This window comes from Anser brachyrhynchus (assembly GCF_964034855.1).
Source record: "Anser brachyrhynchus genome assembly, chromosome: 4".
Lineage (NCBI taxonomy): Eukaryota > Metazoa > Chordata > Aves > Anseriformes > Anatidae > Anser > Anser brachyrhynchus.
In genome coordinates, this window is record NC_137698.1 from 53444039 (window position 1) to 53462961 (window position 18923).

The window sequence follows — 18923 nt, forward strand, 5'->3', positions numbered from 1 at the left end:
TTTATTCCTTCATGAATAAGTTCTGCAACATACTCGAAGTCCTTTGTTTCCATTCACTATTGTTGGTTTCTCCTTTAGATCCAAATCCTTGGTCCAGCTGAAAAGCCAAGTTGTGGCTGCCCTTATAGCATAAAAAGTAAACCTTTATGCATTTTTATTTATTATTACAGACAAAAATATAAAAGCTGCAAAGATATTAGTCTGTTTTTCTCCATATTTTTGTTTATTGCAGTTACTTTCTGCCTCACTTCATATAAAAGCAACTAAGGTAGTGAGGTATATTTATGTCCTTCCCAGTTAGGGCCAATAAACTTACAAAACTGAAATAAAATAGTTTGTGCTAATATTACTATGCAATTATTTAATGAATTTTCTTCTTGGAAAAATTCCCTAAAAAATTAATGGGAAAATGGCTAATTTTATCCAACTTGAAAAATATTTAAGAAAACACAGAAAGCATCTATCCTAAAAATTAATGCTCAGTTATTTTTATTCCCCATCCTGTATTCTGTGGACTCGAGTTTCTAGCTTTAGATGTGCAACTTTAGCATTACCTCATTGTCATGTTAACTTTGTGAAACTTAATATTGAACTGAGTTTTTATGGAAAACAATATTCTCTTCAAAGACAACAAGAGAATCATAAGCCATTAAAATTCAAGAAGAATTCTTTGAGAGAAAAAAGATCATATTCAATTCTGCCACGTGTTAAGAAGTCAGCAACAAAAGACAGGATATTTATCTGTGATGATCACAGTGCTGTATACAGACAGGAGGCAAAAACAGAACTGGCATTTTAATTTAAATATCCAAAATTGCTGGTCCTGAGGATCCTAAGTATCACTATTAAAATTATTCTTTCTCTTAGTTCACAATTGTAGTACTGACAGCCTTCAGTCTGGGATGCTACACTGGAGGCTCACCGGCCTGTTGGAAATTGCTGCCCACCACCGGTCCTTCACTTCTGACATCCAGAAGGGGCAGCTTGTGCCAGCGCTGTTTTTCCTTGGACTGGCTTGGGAAAGCCAAGTTTGTCATACCAAGAAGGGAGCTGAGATGCTTCAAAGACGTGGGAAACTGAGAACGAGGACAGAAGCAGTTGAGAAGAGAGACCTTTTCCGTTTTCTTTTCACAGTGACTAAATACAGTTTATTTAATCAAACAGTAATACAAACCCCAGAACATGATGTGTTCACTTGTGTGTTCCCCTTGGACTTTGTGGATGTGCCTAATACTTTATCATTTGTGTTCTTAGTGTACTTGCTTTACTATTTGACATTTAAAGAATCGGTTGAAACGAGTTTTGCAAAATAGAATATCTGCCCTAAAACCTTCAATCTATACCTTCTAGTACTAATAACTATTTATTTACTCTGTCAGAAACCAGTTGAAAATCCCTCAGAGCAGCTCCATATTTTTGTATGACACAATGAAGAAAGAAAAAAAAATTCTAATTTCCCTATGTTATTTTAAAGTCACATCACTTTTTCCATATGTTTGTAAATGATGTATCATATATTGTTGCTCCTTTCTGTTTGCATTATTTAAATCACTGGGGAGTGGTGAGTTTGTTAATTTTTTATTGAAGTATTTGCCAAAAAATCTTTAGACAGAGGTTGCCGAATCACTGGTCTGGCCAGCTTCACCCTGTGTTTGTAATTCTCCTTTTCCTGGCTGGAGGGTGGAATTTTTTCTGGACTATAGTGATTTTTGTTAAAGGAAATTTTACCTCACTTCTCCTTTCAGCTTACAAAAAATTGTAAGGACTTAAGAGAACTTAAAAACATTTTAACAAATGGGAATAGACTCTCTGAAAATAAAAATAAAATTAAAAAAAATAGGTTTCCGTAGTAACATCTGTAGAACATTTGCAAAAGTTTGATTTTATTACATGGTTCTGTTGTATGGTATGAACGGATCAGTTTGGCATCCTGAGTTATGCTTTGCATTTCTCTGGGTCCTGGCTCATAGTGGCAATATGAACAGCAATCAGCATGATGTGCGGATGAAGGCAGAAGTGTCCAGTGGCAATCTGTGTAGACGATTTAACTTCTCATTGTCATGAAAGTTTTATTCATCTGCTATATTTATAGGATGGAAGAGCTTAGGGAGGATAGCTGCAGCCTTTAGCTTCATTTTGTTACAGAACTTTTATGAAAAAATATGCAATAAAACGTGGAATCCTATATTTTAATTAGTGTTACATGCCTTTGTGTTAACAAAATCACCAGAATTGCCTGTTTTGTAGCATTGTACACCTCATTGTTTTTCATTCTCTGAAAATCTACTTTTTGGCAGATGTAATTCCTGCAATACTGCAGTGGACCCCAAAATACAAATTCTTAACATTTGAGCGGTTCTGCTGAGGAAGAGTATGAAGGATTGTATCCAGTAAGGTCCAGTGAGGAATTGGCTATGGTCTGATGCGTTTTCACATAGGTTAAAGCATATGTAAATTAATAGAATACAGTAATAATTTTATTCCTGTGAGCTGATGGCAATCATTCTGCTATGGTCTGCAGAAATTAGATATTCTCAGTTCTTTCTAGCGCAGCTGTGTGGGAGATGAATGACAGCACCTTTGTTTCCTCTGTTCGCAGTCAGTCTTCCTTCCTGCAAAGCTCTTAGCAGTCACTCTGAGAAGTGAACCTAATTTTTTTTACGTAATCCAGTGTGTACGTTTGTAAGAAAGGTATGGTAACTCAAATCTCATCAATAAAGAACAAAATATAATTAGAAATCAAATATCCCTAAGAATCAGATGAGATGAATTACCTGGTCTCTCAATCTTTATTTAGAATACATTCTATATCTTAAGGCAGAGGATAAAGATAAAACACTAGATTTCCTCCAGCGACCTATTGAGACAACAAAGCAAATAGCTTTGTCGCAGCCTCGCTGCAACTTTCAGCTGCACTGGTTGGTTTTGTAGAAAAATAAGCCATAAGCCTGGACATGGCATTGCAGATGCTCAGGTCCAGCCCCTTGCCTCAATAAATAAGTGTACATAGTCCTGTTAATATGTCTATGTTAATTTAAAGCCTATTACTCTGTCCATTGTCACTACTTTTGTTGGCTAGAAGCCACCTTGAAACATCCAGCCTTAGCTCTACCCAGAATCAGTTTATTCTTTTTGTGATTTGCTCTTATTTGCTGGTAGTTTACATAGGCCTTCTTGTCCATTCTAGGAACAGCTGTGTTCTTCCTGTGTTTGTTTGCTAACATGATCAAGGTATGATTTTGTTGTGTACTCTTATTTGATAGTGTTAACATTCGTCTAATTTTCCCAGTACCTTTATTTTCTGCATCTGAGCCTCTGGGGGGAAAAAATGTTAGAATTGTATAGAGTACATCCAATGAGACTTTATCATTATTGTGGCATTTACATATTTTAGAATAAAGTCTATTTTTCACAAAGACTTTCTTTTCAAACAGATACTAGCTTGCTCTTTGAAATTTACGTATAAGTTGCTTTTAAAACTCTGACTACTGCAAAACAAAAATCCTCACAATGATAATGAAATGTTAGTTAAACATCAGAGACAGAATCAGCAGTTTTCAAATTTGGCCTGCAGCATGTGTTTTTCCTTTGGAAAATTCTGGTTTTCCATTCTTGAGTTTTTCAGTGCACTTGTATCTCAGGTGTTAATAGAAGGGAAGAAGAACTGTGATGAATGCCAAAATGAGCTACAGTTAAAATTAAGCTTAGAATGAAATAACATAACATTTAGCTGCATTTGTCACCACTTGCTATTGGAAAATATCTTGTTATGAAATTCTCATGATAAGTACAGTTTATTATTTTTTTCAAGAGAATTCCTTGATTATGCAAGTAGCAATAATCTGGAAATTGAGTGGAGTAGCCTACTGCACTTCTGTGTTGTATTTGATTTCAGTCTCTTGCAAAATGGTGTGTGTTGCATGATGTTCTTGTGGTTTAAAAGGTATAGAAGTGGTCTGTTAAGATCGGTGATGTTCAAAAGTGGAATAAATAACCATGTTGGACTTTTCACCCTTTCCAATTTAAAACAGCATTGTTTCTTGTATTTTAGAAGCATACAAAATGCTTAGGATTATCACTGATGTATTTTAAAGTGGATTCAAAAAAAAAAGTTGGTTATCTCTGAGACCATAAATTGAACTCACACACAAGTGTTTCCTTAAGGTTTCTTTTCATTTTTTATATGCTTATTTGTGTACTACTAACATGTATATTAAACTTAAGAATCTTGCATCATACCATCACACATGGTTTGAAGAGTTTTTAACATTTGTGCATGCTATAATTTAATAATTGTTGCTCCGTGGTTTGTTTTGTCCTTTAATTTGATATAAAATTAATTATATCTTGAACTCTACCTGTTCCTCTTTCTTGAAGCTAAATATGTCCGTTAGAAAGGAATGCTATATTTCCAACAAAAATTGAGCAACAAATTTGATACCTGCTGTGAGTGTTCAGAGAACTGCTCCCAGCTGTGATATTAATATTGCATTGTTTATCAGGAAGGTAACTTGCTGAGTTATTTCAAGTTAAAGGCCAGGGTTATCTCCCACTGAGATAATAGCAGCATATTTCTCTGCAGAAAAGTGTTGGTCTAATAACGTTTCTTTAACCGTGCTGCTGAACCGCAGTACCCATACAGCTACATACATTAAGCTTAAAATGACTTTACATTGTACATTCAGCACTGAATTATCCTGTCGTTAAAATATGTTTTTTAATTTTTAATAAGTATGTTGTTACCCAATGCATTCTTGTTTTTGTATTTTATTATTACTGAGCTTTAATGTAGATATTCAGGAAAATTAGCTGCATAGAATTCTTAAACACTTGAATGTTTTAAAAGTCAAGTCCAATTTTTGTATTTAAAATGGTACTAACTATATTATTTATTAAATATTAGTAATTTTAAGGGGAAGTTACAAATTTAGCGTGTGTTGATGAAAAGAGCGTAGTAGGTTGTAGTCTCAAAATCCTTCGTCTTGTACAGGTAAATACAAAATAACATTAACATGATATTCAGTCAACTAGTCAGTGAGTTTAGCAGTACCCTTCAGTCATATTTTGTATTTGGTAGCTGTTCTCACAGTTTGTACTAAAAATATTTCTAGGTCTCCTAACTGAAGCAAGACAAATAGGCTCCAGCATATTGTTTATTTTCTGCCAGAGACAATGGTAGTATAAGATTATGAGGAGGTATAACAGCAATTAGTCTTATTTCCCACAGTGAGTATTCAGTAGTGATATTTTAAACATTTATAGTCCCTCACACCTGAAGATTTTAATACACTTTAAATGTGTGATTTACTGCTCCCATCATCTCTAGGACATATTGGGATTACCATTTGCTTTAAATATAGTGTTAGGCAATCAGAGAAGTTAATATGAATCTGCAAGGTATTTATTAGGGCTGCACTAAGCGTGTGAGTAAGTGGAGAATACAGTGTATTGCAGAATTAAAACTGAGGTGAGGAATTACATGAATAAATGTGTTTGAAATAGAATGGAAGGAAAGGAAAGTAGAAAGAAAATGCATTGAGTCAATTCAGTGTAAATTACTTCTCCATCCTGAGTATATGTACAAAACTTAATAACTAATAGAAACAAAATGGCAGGTTAAAGCAACATCCATAATACTGGGTGAAAGTTTGTTAGGAGAAATGTTATCTTAGTCTTTAAATTGAAAAAATAGCTAATGCACTGAAGATCTGAACAGTTAAAACATTGTTCAATACACAATACCCGGCAAGGGAAACTTCCATTCATTTGCTGTAGCCACAGTTGCAGGTGACACATTTAACAAATGGACTCAGAACAGCCAGGTATGGCCAGGTCTTAATTTTCCATGGATGCATTACTCAGTTTCAGGGTTAAATGTGCTGCTGGTGCAGAGATACCGGAGCTGGCTCTGCCTGAGCTGCTTTCATTGCAGGAGAAGTGCAGCAATGTCCAAACTGAATGCACAATATGCCTGTAACTGCTTGCTGGGTGCCTCCCTGGGGATGTTTGTGCTCCATGCTCATCTGTAACAACCTTGCTATGTGTTCTTAGGGCCTAATATTACTCATATTTTGTATTATACGTGGTTTGGGGTTACTTAGGTTATCCAACCCCTTCAGAGTCTGAGTGCATAATCAAGAGCTGATTGTTGCCTGCTGTTTCCTCTTTACATTTTTTATGTACCAATTTGCTAGGAAACTATATTAAAAATGGATTAAAATTAAAAATGCTAATGTTAATGCCATAACTTGCATGTGACTTCACAATTAGGCATACTGCTGTGTTTTAGTAATAGGATTCATTATCTCTCCTAGTGGCAAAGAGGCATTCTTACTACTAACTTAGACATTTTGCTCGCCTTGGGCTTTTGGTGCAAACTAAATTTAAACTGTTCCTGCAATGTAATTCTTCTGCAGAAAATTGATAAGGCAGTCCACTTCAGAACTTTATGTGGAGTAGATGCACTTTGGAACAAATAGGAAGTAGTATGTGATTTAAATTTCACACGGTTTTGTTTCAGATCCCTTTCACAGTGAGTATTAAGCCCCACTTTATGGTATTTTCACTTCTACATTCAGAATTTTAAAGTTCTCATCAATTGTTTTGAATGCTTTGTCATAGCATGCCGTGAGTTTTAGAGAGTCAATTATACACATATTCACATATGTTATTTTTGGCTGTGAAACAATATTTTATTTTAACAGAAGGTATCATTGGCACTGTCAGAGCCGTTGCTTCTCAACCACAAACACCGATCTGTATCTTGCTTATTATTTATGGACTACTTGTAGCATTATTTGGAAATAGTAGAATAGGAATCCACTTAAAAGATATAATCATGATGTTTTTGAGATAGATAGAATTGTAAATTTTACAAGTAATGTGAAGTTTTTGAACTTTTTTTTGACAGAAGTAATTTTAAATGCTTAGCATAGCCATTTCTATTTGAGATATATTCAAAGGTGTAAGAGAGAAACTTCTGTTTTGGGTAAAAAGCTTTACACTTTTTGGTTACTTCCATAGTAGTGTATTGTGTCTTAAAATGCAATGCTGTGGAATCTTTCACATTCTCTTCCTGAGCTGCCTATAATTGAATTCTTGGTCAATCAGTGGCATTTCCTCTGTAATCATGAGATGCCATTTGTTTCATCAACATCATCAACTGCCTCACGGAGAAATATGACAGTATAATATTACACTCACTGAAATTATGTGAAGTAGATATCTGAAAGGTTAAAATCTACATTTTCACATGTGTCTGTCAGGCACTATCTGAGTAAGAAGGAAAAGAAAAAAGATGAGGATTTTCAATAACAATCTTTTCCTCTGGCCTTCAGTTCCACATAATATGCTAAAAAGATAGTTGCTTTTAAAATACCAAACAGTTTTTTCTTTGAAAGATTTCCAACTTTCTCATCTAATATGTTGTATCAGGCTCCTGTTGAAATGGAAATAAGCTGATATCGGTATTTTTGCCTATTAGTCCACCTGCATATGTCCCCGTGGACTTGGATATAATGTGCAAGCTGGTCTTTTTGTTACAAGGCCAGGGCATTTTCTTATTAATATAACTGTGCTTACAATGTATTCCCAAAGGCTTTGAAGAGCCTTCCTCTGTGTCTTTGAGCCAAGTGGAAAATGTAAGACTTTCACAAAAATTTCAAAAGCTTTGATGTTGCTAGTAAGACCATAGGTAGCATTTGTTTTTGGAACATATGGTAATGAAGATAAGAGTGTGTTTCATATTTAAATCTTTAGTTTTCAGGATTCCTCATTACCAGCACACGACCACCAGTAAAATCAGTATAGCTTCCGCTCTTAAAGTGAACCATTTGTCTTCAATTTCCTAGACACTTTCATCATAATCCTTAGCAAATGAATATATATAAAAGAAAAATGGTGGGAGGATACATATATTTATATATAAACACCAATTTCTGTTAGGAAAGCGCTTCACTGGTAACTCACACTTCAATATTAACTCAGATTTTGGACTTCTGACTCTGCCTCACAGCAGAATATGCTTTGTTCGTTGTTCCCATGCTACAATAGCCTGTTGCGTTTGTGACCTATCTTTGTGACCTTTCATACAATTAATAAACCAACTTCATTTCAGCTGTGTTCACAAAGATTGCCTCTTGCTGAGTAGCTCTCAGTCATTGAGTCATTGCCTTTCCCAGCTGTGAAACTCTGTGAAACTTCCTTGCAACTTCCTACCTGAGTCTGTGTTGCAAGACCCCCTCTGTCATTTTTGAAGAAGGTACTCATCTTGAGTAGTACCTCTTCCTTTAGCCTCACCCAGATGTGTAAGCAGCTATGAGCCTGTGAAGTGTGCACAAAATACACGGAAAGCAGTGATGCAGCTTTCTGTCTTAGCAGCAAAATGGTGAGAATCAGACTATTCTTTATCAGCTTCACCTCATGGACCCTGCCCCAGTGGCTGGCTGTGCTCCACACCTTGAAGGTGTCACCAGAAGTGTACAAGGCATGGATGAGCTGACAGGAATAGGAGCAAGGCAGAGAAAGAGGAGGGAGTAGGCAAGGGATGGAAGAAGAGTGCTGAGGGTCCCTGCAGTGTAGTCCTTACTTTTTATTTTTCCTCTTCAGTCTGTAGATGAGGCCAAGCAAAATCCTTAGAGCTATATATCTTAAAAGTTTCCGTCAATAACAACACTTCCAAACAATGATTTTTGTCTTGTTTTGGGTCCTTCTTTCTTGCACTCCCTCTCAATGCTTGTATCTTCACCTTTAGCTGCAAGTCCTCGAGCCTGCTACATGGTTCTGTACAGGTACCTTGATCTGCTATTAAGTGCATTGCTTTTGTTTACTTAATCCTGCAGTGATCTCCTGCCTGCCAACAGCTGGTGAAGAGGCATGCATTAAATGCTGCTCATCCCTCCTGGCTATGAAACTATATGGGGCTGAAACGTGTGTATCTCTCATCAGAGCACATTTTGGCAGTGTCCCCTTTCCAAAAGAGCAAGTGGGTGGAAATTGGAATAGATTGCACACTCTCCTCTACCTTAAGTATTCCTGTGCTCAACACCATAAGCACAGAAGAAGAATATAAATAATCTGGCCAATCTTTGATTTTGCTAAGCCAGATTATGTGAAATAACCACAACCTTTGCTCTTCCACTGTCTTCTAAAGTTTTTGTCTTGTGCTTCCAGATTCTTTGAAACCCCTAGTGTAGAAGTTGTCAGATTTCTGGCAGTAGTGTGAGTGATGCCTTCTGTCTCTCCTATCTCAGACAGAACCTTAGCCATTGATGATAGGGTTGGCTCCACAGAAGATCTGTAGGGCTGCTTTACTAGGGCAACTTGGTGATTAACCCACCTGCAGTGAAGCACAAATATCTGCACGGGGCAATGCCATAGGGCAGGCTCTACAGCTCTGTGATTGTATGCATACAGAACTACAGCATATCATTATGTATGTTTAGGTATGTACAACTTCTTTTTCCTGCCTCTACTACCTGGTCTATCTGGGAAGTTTCTGTGACATTTCTTAAGTCCAGTTTAATCTCTTCCACATATATTTTTATTATCTGTCTACGTGCTGTCAACTTTCATCCTGTCCCCCAGAACTGCAGTCTCCCTTGTAGATACACATGCTCCTTCTTTTGCGAAATACCCATCCATACAACATAGACTCACACGATGTACTTGCAATACTTCCACAACCCTCAACTGGGCACGTTCCTTGGGAGATGGCAACTCCCCATATACCTCGAGCACAACAGCAGTGTGTCTCATAAGGGACAGTGGCAGGTAGTAAGGAGTGTCTGGATATCAATTGGGATGGTCAGTGTTAGAATAAAATCCCATACATTCAACAGAGACACAGGTGGAGGCTGTGCTGTAGCAATACTGATCACATTGTCCTTGTCCAGCTATGGAAATGACCTGCCATGAGGTGAAGGATCTGACAAGCTGTTGTGGTTTAGGCTCGGCAGCAGCTCAGCACCACACAGCCACTCTCTCACTCACCCCAGGTGGGATAGTGGAGAATTGGAAAGGTAAAGCGTAAGAAGAACTCATGGGATGAGGTAAAGACAGTTTAGTAGGTAAAGCAGAAACTGCATGTGCAAGCAAAGCAAGACAAGGAATTCCATTTGCTGCTTCCCATCATGAGGCAGATGTTCAGCCATTTCCAGCAAAGCAGGGCTCATCACGCATAACAGTTTCTTGGGAAGACAAACACCATCACAGCCCCCCAGGCTCCTTGCTGACAGGGCAGCATGAGAAGCTGAAAAGTCCTTGGCTCTGTGTGAGCACTGCTCTGCAACAACCAAAAGCTTTGGTGTGGTATCACCAAGGATCCAACCACAGCATCCTACAAGCCTCTATGAAGAAAATTAACTCTATCCCAGCCAAAACCACGACACATGCCTTAGTCAGCCAGTCTTCCTCAGTTCTTTATGACACTCTCAACTGCCTGCATCATTATGCACCCTGAGTATTCAACTGGAGATGATGATAGCTTAAACTAGTTCATTTTTTTGTCAAATGAAAGTCCATTGCATATGACAAGAGCTGGTAACTCATTAGTCACACCTGTCAAAAAGCAGAAACTGCTACAGTAGGTGTTTGTAATCTTGACTAATTTCAGTTAAGAGTTTGCCACATACTGGAGGTTCTTTTTTGAAAAGCTCAGGGGCCTCAGCACAGATACAAGAAAACCAGCTTCTTGGATGGCATCTGGCAAGTCACATCAAATAGTCTGTGTAGTGATATACTCATTTATCACTTCCTTCTGGGTATGCTTTCAAACAGATAATTTTTTGGATATGTTGCAATGTGGTTAGGATGGCTCAGTGGTCTTCTTCAAGAATAGTGATATGATTTTTCTCTTCTGAATCTTTTTTTCAGAGTTTTTTTACCTCTTAATGTTTTAAGATTTGCTACAGGTGGAATGGCAATATCTGGCAGCACGTTGAAGCGGTGGCAACACCACAAGGATGGCAATGAAGTAATGCAGAGATGAAACAGCCTTCACAAGACGTAGTTGAAAGAAAGGCCAACATCGCAGCATGCAGTGATTCATCAGAGCACAGCAGTGGGGGCAGCAGTGCTCTCATCAGTTTGCTGAATTTATGGGACTGAAATCCCCAATCAATGACAGATGACACAGGCAGAAATGTAACTGGCTATGATATCATCTTATGCCTCGTTCTTCGGCCCAGTAGGCACAATAAGCGATCGTAATGGCAAGCATGGGCAGTTGAAAGAACCGCATGGTTTTACTTGGGAGTAATCTCTCTTGTTTCAAAATTATTTTCTAATTCACATAATTCTGAAACCAAATCCCATGGTGCAAATGCACTCGCATTGACTTCCTCAATGCATCCCAGCTGGGCTGATCTAATTTACAAGCAAACACGTTATTTCAGTGACTGCAGCAGCCCTTTACAATGAGCGCTTGCTGCTTGTGCTCAGGGCCACTGCTTCTTTCCCTGAGGAGCAATGCCACATGCTCCTGCCGGTTGTGTTTATTCCTCAGCAGGATTTCACCACTCATGTCACAGCCCTGGTGTGGTGTTTGGGGATTGGGACCTGTGGGGCTGAAGAAGCAGAAAGCAAGAAAATGTAACTTTTTATGGGTAATAACATGATCAAAACCACTCCATCTGGATCTTCATAGAGAGGAGCAGTGTATGACCTTATTTCCTCACAGGCAAGAAATTATATTCTGCATATATAGCAGTGGCATTTCATCTGGATATTCATACCTCAAATAACTTCAGTGTCCTTTTACACACACATCACATTTTTGCCACCTGCTCTTATTTTCCCATCTGTGTAGGAGTTTGCTGCCTTCTTCAGAGAGAAAAATAGCAAGTCCAGTGCCATTATTGCTATTGCCTCTTTGCATTTATCAGTACCAAGGTTTCCCTTTACCTTTGCTTCTTTAGTCCTTGAATCTCTTCAAGGACTCATCAACAGCCTGACATGGAAAACACTAATGTTGACTGTTTTAATGTTGTCCTTTTCATTGTTGACTTACGCTGTTGCCAGCTAGCAGCCTGTCTGCTTTTATCCATATGTCATTTCATGACTGGCACTGAAAATGCAAACTGTTGGCAATAGACTTGCTGCTTACTAATTGCCTTCAGTAATACTTTGAAACTTGACTTTTTTTTCTTAATTCATAAAAAAAAAATGAATTATAATAGTGCTGTTAATATGACTAATACTGCTTTTTTTAAAAAAACGCTTTGCTAACAACACCAGTAGATCTATTTCTGGGCACATTGTTGTGGTTTAACCCGGCTGGCAGCTAAACACCACACAGCCGTTCACTCACCCTCCCCCCTCCCTCTCTGGGATGGGGGAGAGAAATGGGAAAGTGAAGCCTGTGAGTTGAGATGAAGAGAGTTTATTAAGACAGGAAAAAAAAAATAATACTGTATACGAAACAAGTGATGCACAATGCAATTGCTCACCACCTGCTGACCAATGCCCAGCCTATCCCCGAGCAGCCGGCCCCCCCACCCTGGCCAGCCACCCCTATATATTGTTTAGCATGACATCAGATGGTATGGAATACCCCTTTGGCCAGTTTGGGTCAGCTGTCCTGGGTCTGTCCCCTCCCAGCTCCTGCTGCACCCCCAGCCTGCTCGCTGGCAGGGCAGAGCGAGAAGTTGAAAAGTCCTTGGCCTGGTGTAAGCACTGCTCTGCAACAATTAAAACATCAGCATGTTATCAGCGCTCTTCTCATCCTAATCCAAAACATAGCACCCTACCAGCTACTAGGAGGAAAATTAACTCTGTCCTAACTGGAACCAGGACACACATGCTCTACATTAAAAATATAATACTGTTAATTTAAAAGCCATGCAAAATATAGCTAAGATAGTAGACTGAAGTGCCATACATATATCACCAGCAGTGATCCATAGTAAAGTATGTAACTGTCAAGGCATCCTAAGTGTGTTTGAAAACCTTGTTCCTAAACAAGTTTCTGGAAGATTTTAGTTGTGCTTTGTTGAATTGTTGCTACAGAAATCTGATTATTGCACCTGGATATTAGGTAGTCATGGCTGTTTGGAAATGCTCTGAAATAAATTTGGTAGCTTTTTTGTTTTAGAAGACTGTAAAATGTAAGATACTTGGGTGATTTTACTTCTTTATGTAAAAAATGACAGTCCTAGCAGGGAATAGCCAATGGTTTATGTTTCCAAGCTGTCTATAACAAATAAAAGGAAGGGTTCTGATCTGAAAAGTCAGAGATTCATAGGGAAATTTGCAAAACATCAGGGTGTAGTAATTTAAGTCCACTTGAGAACTAATTTCACTCATATGGTTTAGAAAACTGGAATGCCAAGGACATTTGGTTTAGTAGCTTGGGAGAGGAGATGTAAGCTTTACTGACAACAGTGTCACTACAGAGGCATTTACTAAATTGTTTCAACAACAGTCTGTGTTGCCTTTGTGAACTATGTTTATAGAGATTTACTTCTCATTTTTCTTGCTCAGATAATGTTTTGTTTTCGGTGCTGGTTGAGCTGCCTTTTTTACTTGTGACCTTTTTGCTGTATCTTTAAGCGTGTAAGCATGAACCAGCAGACCAGGGGAGAGAAATGGAAAGTACAAAGGAAATAGAAAGTTCAAAGCTTTCACAGAATGCCTTTAGGTTCTTGAAGTCTTTCAAGTTGAAAAGTATGATGAAAATTAATTACTTGCTGGTGCTAAAACATAATTAAGAAATAATAATAATTAATGGCACAATATACAAAATTTAAACAAAAGTTATGTTATTAATATCTAAAATATTTATCCAGAAGCAATTTTTAACCATATCGCAGTATTTTATTTTTTTATGATGGATATAATTTTTTTTTATAATGGATATAATTTTAATAATCTGAAAATAAATGCTTGCTAGTGGTTTGGTGCAATGATATTGTTAGTTTTAGGTCACAATTCAAATAAGGCATTTTAACTAGTAAGTTCAGGCCACTGCAAGTTGGATATCCTACTTTAATTTGTGTTTTAAAAGCCTTTCTTTTATATGTGAGCTTATCCATACCATAGTTTTTGCTAAATACCAGCAGTTATATCCGGACTTCAAAGACATGCTTATGCCTTGAATATGCCCACCGTGAATGTCCATGTTGTAAACCTTAGACTACCTTTAAGTACCTAATGTAGGTAAGGTTTAAAGCATCTGTCATTAGAAATTTATTTATTTGTTAATTTTATGGTTAAGAGAGACAGAGAGATACCTCAAAAGGATTCTGGAAGGATTGAAGTTGTATATCTTTTTTAAGACAATGAGATTACCTCCTTTAGTGTTAATATCATTTCACATGGGGGTAAATTTATGCTCCCAAGTGTAAAGCTTCATCTGAATAAAACTGAAAAATTATTAATAGGTTTTTAATATTTTCAGGAGGTTCTGTTAAACTAATCGTAATGTTGTAATACAAAATAAGCTGTTTATCCATTTAGAAGAAATAGCACATGGAAATATCAAAAGGAAGATTATCTGCATGTAGAAAGTGTCATGTAGCCAAATGAAGTACAAACTATATATCTTGCCTTAAGGCTTATAGTTAATGTGGCTGTGCTGTCTCAAACCAAAACCGTGTAGTCAGTAGCCCCATTATTTTGGGTGGAGAGGATATTTAATCAGAGATGTATATGGACGGATAGGGTATTTAGCTAGGGAGAGGCATGAAGAACAGGTAAGATAATGTCAAATATCAAATGCCCTGAAAAGTGTAGGTACTTGGTGATCCAATAGTGATACTTCCTCTACTTATATATAAAGACAGAAAAAATATTTTGGTGTTAGTATTTGAAATGTAGATGCTGGCACACCAAAGCAAATAGATTTCTGGATGCTCTTTGGAAGATAATTTTGCAAACTGCAATTTCCATAGAATATAGTGCATCTCACCCAAAAGAAAATGTCTTGATAATAAAAGGTAGGTGATTATGTTGACAGATGCTAAACTACTTATTTTAAAGCCAACATTAAACTTCACCTACCTAAGACACTTCTAAGGTAACTTTCATTCACAGCTCCTTTGTAATTTCTTTATGACTTGTTCATTAAATTTTAAAATATGGTAATGTTTTATGTTTAATGTAGAGAAAACTTTGAGGCAACAAAGCACATCATGCAATGTCCTGAAAAGAGCTGAGAAAATAATTCATAATATAGTTGCTGATTTTTTTTTCTCTACTTCATGAATAGAACAGTTTTGAAGTATCAGATGTTTTAATTGCTGAGAATGGAGTTAATTTTAAGTTAAGTTCATAAGTTTTAGTCACTGAATTCATGAACACTTAAATGTTTCGACTGATAGGACTGGTAGATCTCAGGCTTCAGATGCCTCTGTGATTTCCTGTCTGGAGTTCAGAGGTCCATAACCAAGGATATTGAAATTCTTTCATTGGAGAATGCTCATGAAAAATAGAGTATAATGTTTATATAACTTTATAAACTTAGGAGAAGTTTATTATGGGATAGATGAGACATGAAATGTAAGAGGAAAAAAAATAGACAAGCAGTAGAGACCAATAGCAGGGAACTGTAAGTGCTTCTACAGTATTCAGGTAAGATGGCATTTCCCACTCTCCTATTTTCTTCATAGCATGAAAAAGAATCCACAGTCTGAGATGTTTACTGTCACACAGCAGTAGTACTGATTAAGGTCTAGCTGGTTGTAGATAAGCATCTGACCTTGAGAATGATAAATAGTCTCAGAGTTCTAAGCAATATTGCTATATGCTTGAGAATTTTCAATGGCAATAAGATGGTTATGGACATTAACATAGTCTGCATATGGAAAAAAAATCATGTTCATTTCTGTATTTGATTGTAAAATATTTGTAAGCTCTGTAGTTTCACATATGTTATTACTTAAAATGTACGTATCTTTATTCAGACACAGACTTTTACTTAGAAAACTAGGCACATAGTGTTTGTTCCTGTGCAATGTTTCTACTAGTATTCAGTATTTCTTTCTGCAGTTGGCTACCAATCAGAGATTTATTTCATTTATTTGTTTCGCTCCAAATGCCCAGGGACAGAGTGGGAAACAATTATTTCTTGCTTCGGCTGTTGAAAATCCCCGACTTCAGGTACAGCCTGTCTGGCCTGGAAGGCTTGCCCAGACCAATAGTTTTGCATTTTACACCTTAATGATGATTATGCCATTATCTCTTGCAAGTACTCTTTGTAATATAAACTAACTCCTAGTGTTCTTCAACATGCATGATCTTACAACACAAAATATTCTGTATTACTGGTGATCTGAAATACCAGTAACGTGTGCTGTTTGTTCCATCTTTGAAGGGCACTTATGTAAAAACTAAATCTTATTTGAAATACCCCAAATAAATTTGAAATACACCTATTTTATAAAAGGAAGAGAAGATACATGGACAAAATGGCTTGTAAAAATTGGCTGTATGAAAAAAAACAATATGTATGGTTTTCCCCTCACAATTTAGAAAGCATTTACCCAGAAAAAATGCATATCTTGGCAATTGGATTCAATAGACATGATATCAAATGCAGAGCAGTATAAATCCCAGACAAAATCTACTTATGCAGTGTTTGAGAGAACCTATTTCTGAAAGCTGTAGAAACTCTTTACCAAATGAAAAACAGTACCATTAGAAAGGATTTAAAAAAAAAAAAAAGGAGGGGGGCCAGGGAGGAGGGAGATTTAATATTGGGAAGCAAATTTATGTGTTTTTTGTTTGTTTTAGCTAAAGCTCCAGTTAAAAGAAGGTTTCTGAGATGGATAGGACACGAGGAGAAAAAAAAAAAAAAAGAATGGGACCATCTAAAATATAAAAATGCTATTATTCTGGCGTAGATACAGGTAAAGGTGTTAAGTTCCCTTCGTTTAAATAGCTGAAAAAGCTGAAGTGGCTTTTTCTTTTATTAATTCTTGTCCTGGTCATACTTATAAGAGCGTGATAAAGATGGTACTGATGCATTGTCCCAGCTTGCCGGTTACAGGCAGCTCTCTGGGACCTTGCATTTCTGTGGTGTGCCATAGCCAGGTCTATGTTGCTGTGCAAACATAGGAACAGGGGCCTGGAATCAACTACCTGAGACTTCTTTATTCTGTCATTTGGTACAGTGGCCACTCAGATTCACAGTTGATTTCAATGAATAAAGAAATAAAAAACACAAGCAATTAAAGGTTACAGGTTTGGAAATATCTCTGCAATTGCTACAACAGAGCATTACTGAAACTTCTGTGAGTATATATATTTGCCTAACTGTTGAAAACTGGATGTCTCTCAAGATCCTATGCAAAAGCCTCATTTATTACTTGAATTCTGTTGTGCTTCGCACCATTGCAACTTGTCACTTTAAATGTGCGTGGGTTTTTTGTTTTGTTTTGTTTTTTCATATTTGCTGCTTTCATTTGGAAGAACAGTGATTTTATTTTTTTATGCAAACCTTTTTCTTTAATGCAGGAGACAGAGATTACTGCTTCATTAAAGAAACATTCAGGTGGAAAAGAACCTAATGCTTTATCCAGCTTGCTTCTGTTTTCAGTTGCTTGTTTTTGTTCTGACTTTGTCTTCTGTCACTAAAAGCACAGTGTTGTCAGCATAATTATTCCATACATCTCTTTCCATTTTCTGTAATTTTCAAATTAAAGCACATGAAAACTGTTCTTTTGTAGGATTTCATGACACCTCATTTCTTGCCCCTAGAGCCAATTTCACCATTGTGAATAAGCTTATCAGCCAGCGGTGAGTTGCCTGCCAGAGTCTTTCTATCCGGACTATGTTTCCTAGTTTAATTGCTGTGAGTCAGCAGTAGGAAATTAGAAACATGCTTCATAATGAACGGAAGCTGTCTGTGAATATTGTCTTTCTAAAATATAGTTTAGCCTTTACAAGTGTAAGCTGTTTTTTTGTGCTTTGGTTTTTGTTTTTTTTTAGGGCTAAGCTTCCATTCAAAAATATTTTTTTTTCTTTCAGAACTTAACATCTTGTTGTATGTGGCAGACCATAACGCAGCCGTAATTGTAACCTGTAAATAATCGGCCAAATGATTTTATATTCCCAAATCACTGAGATTTGTAAACCTTGAACTGTAATTCTGAAAATTGTGAATGTTCCCATGTCCAGCTTTTCCTGCATGAAGTGTCCACGTGTGTTTTTGGAAATGTTGCCTTGCCCATGTAGTCAGAGTGAGGTTCCAAGAAGTTCCTATTGCAAAAATAGTGACAGCAATGCAATACTTTCTATAAAGGCATGTTATTTTATATCACAAGGACTAAACGGATGTCTTAGACAGTCAATGATTTATACATTTTATAAACTTTAAGCATTTGAGTAAATTTAAGCTTTCACATAAGTCTTCCAAGGATTACATCCTAAAATTTTGATGCTAATTGCCAATATTTAAACTAAATACTGAAAACGTATTCTACTTGATATATTCAGTTTAATGATATGCCACCCCTTGATTTTTTCCACTGCTTAGAGCAAAGACAAAGAAATGTTACTGAGAAGGAGATCTTGGTGTATCATACTGCTAAACTACCAACAGCTGTGCTATGGCTGGGTCTTCCGATGATTTAATGTTTCACAGTGCCTTAGTGACAAGTACATGAGGAATCTAATCACTACATTGAAATTATCCTTCCTACTTTTCCCTTTTCTTTTTATACTTTGCCCTTACTTAATTTATTGGTGTGAAAGACACACAGTCAAAGCAATTAAATTTTTTTTTGGTGTGTTTTTACTCTGATTTAAGTCCTGAAAGCTTTGCATAATCAAAAAGACAATATGAACAGGTTTTTGTATTTGGATCAAATCTGAAGCTTGCAGAAAATGGTTCTTACCAGGTGGTTATGCTAGCTGTTGAAACAGGATTTTTAGAAAAAATGTATGAACAAATTGCAAGACATTGCATGGCTTTGCAGTTTGCCTTT

At 36.8% G+C, this 18923-nt stretch overlaps 1 protein-coding gene and 1 long non-coding RNA gene across 4 annotated transcripts in view; both read left to right on the plus strand.

Annotated features, from left to right (window-relative positions):
• The window catches only part of KCTD8 (potassium channel tetramerization domain containing 8), an 88739-nt gene that overhangs the window by 22305 nt on the left and 47511 nt on the right, over window positions 1-18923 (plus strand). Inside the window, exon 3 of one of the 3 annotated variants that reach the window (XM_080590264.1) lies at window positions 868-1216. The exons of 1 other annotated variant lie outside the window; for it this stretch is intronic. In XM_080590264.1, the coding sequence (XP_080446390.1) occupies window positions 868-1080 (213 nt within the window). In that variant the 3' untranslated portion in view covers window positions 1081-1216. Of the gene's footprint in view, window positions 1-867; window positions 4199-18923 lie in introns of those variants that run through there. One more of the 3 variants, XM_080590263.1, reaches the window with a different exon arrangement.
• On the plus strand, window positions 9721-11865 carry LOC308194376. Its single transcript, XR_013950486.1, has 2 exons — window positions 9721-10760; window positions 10873-11865. It is a non-coding gene; the product is annotated as an uncharacterized lncRNA (long non-coding RNA).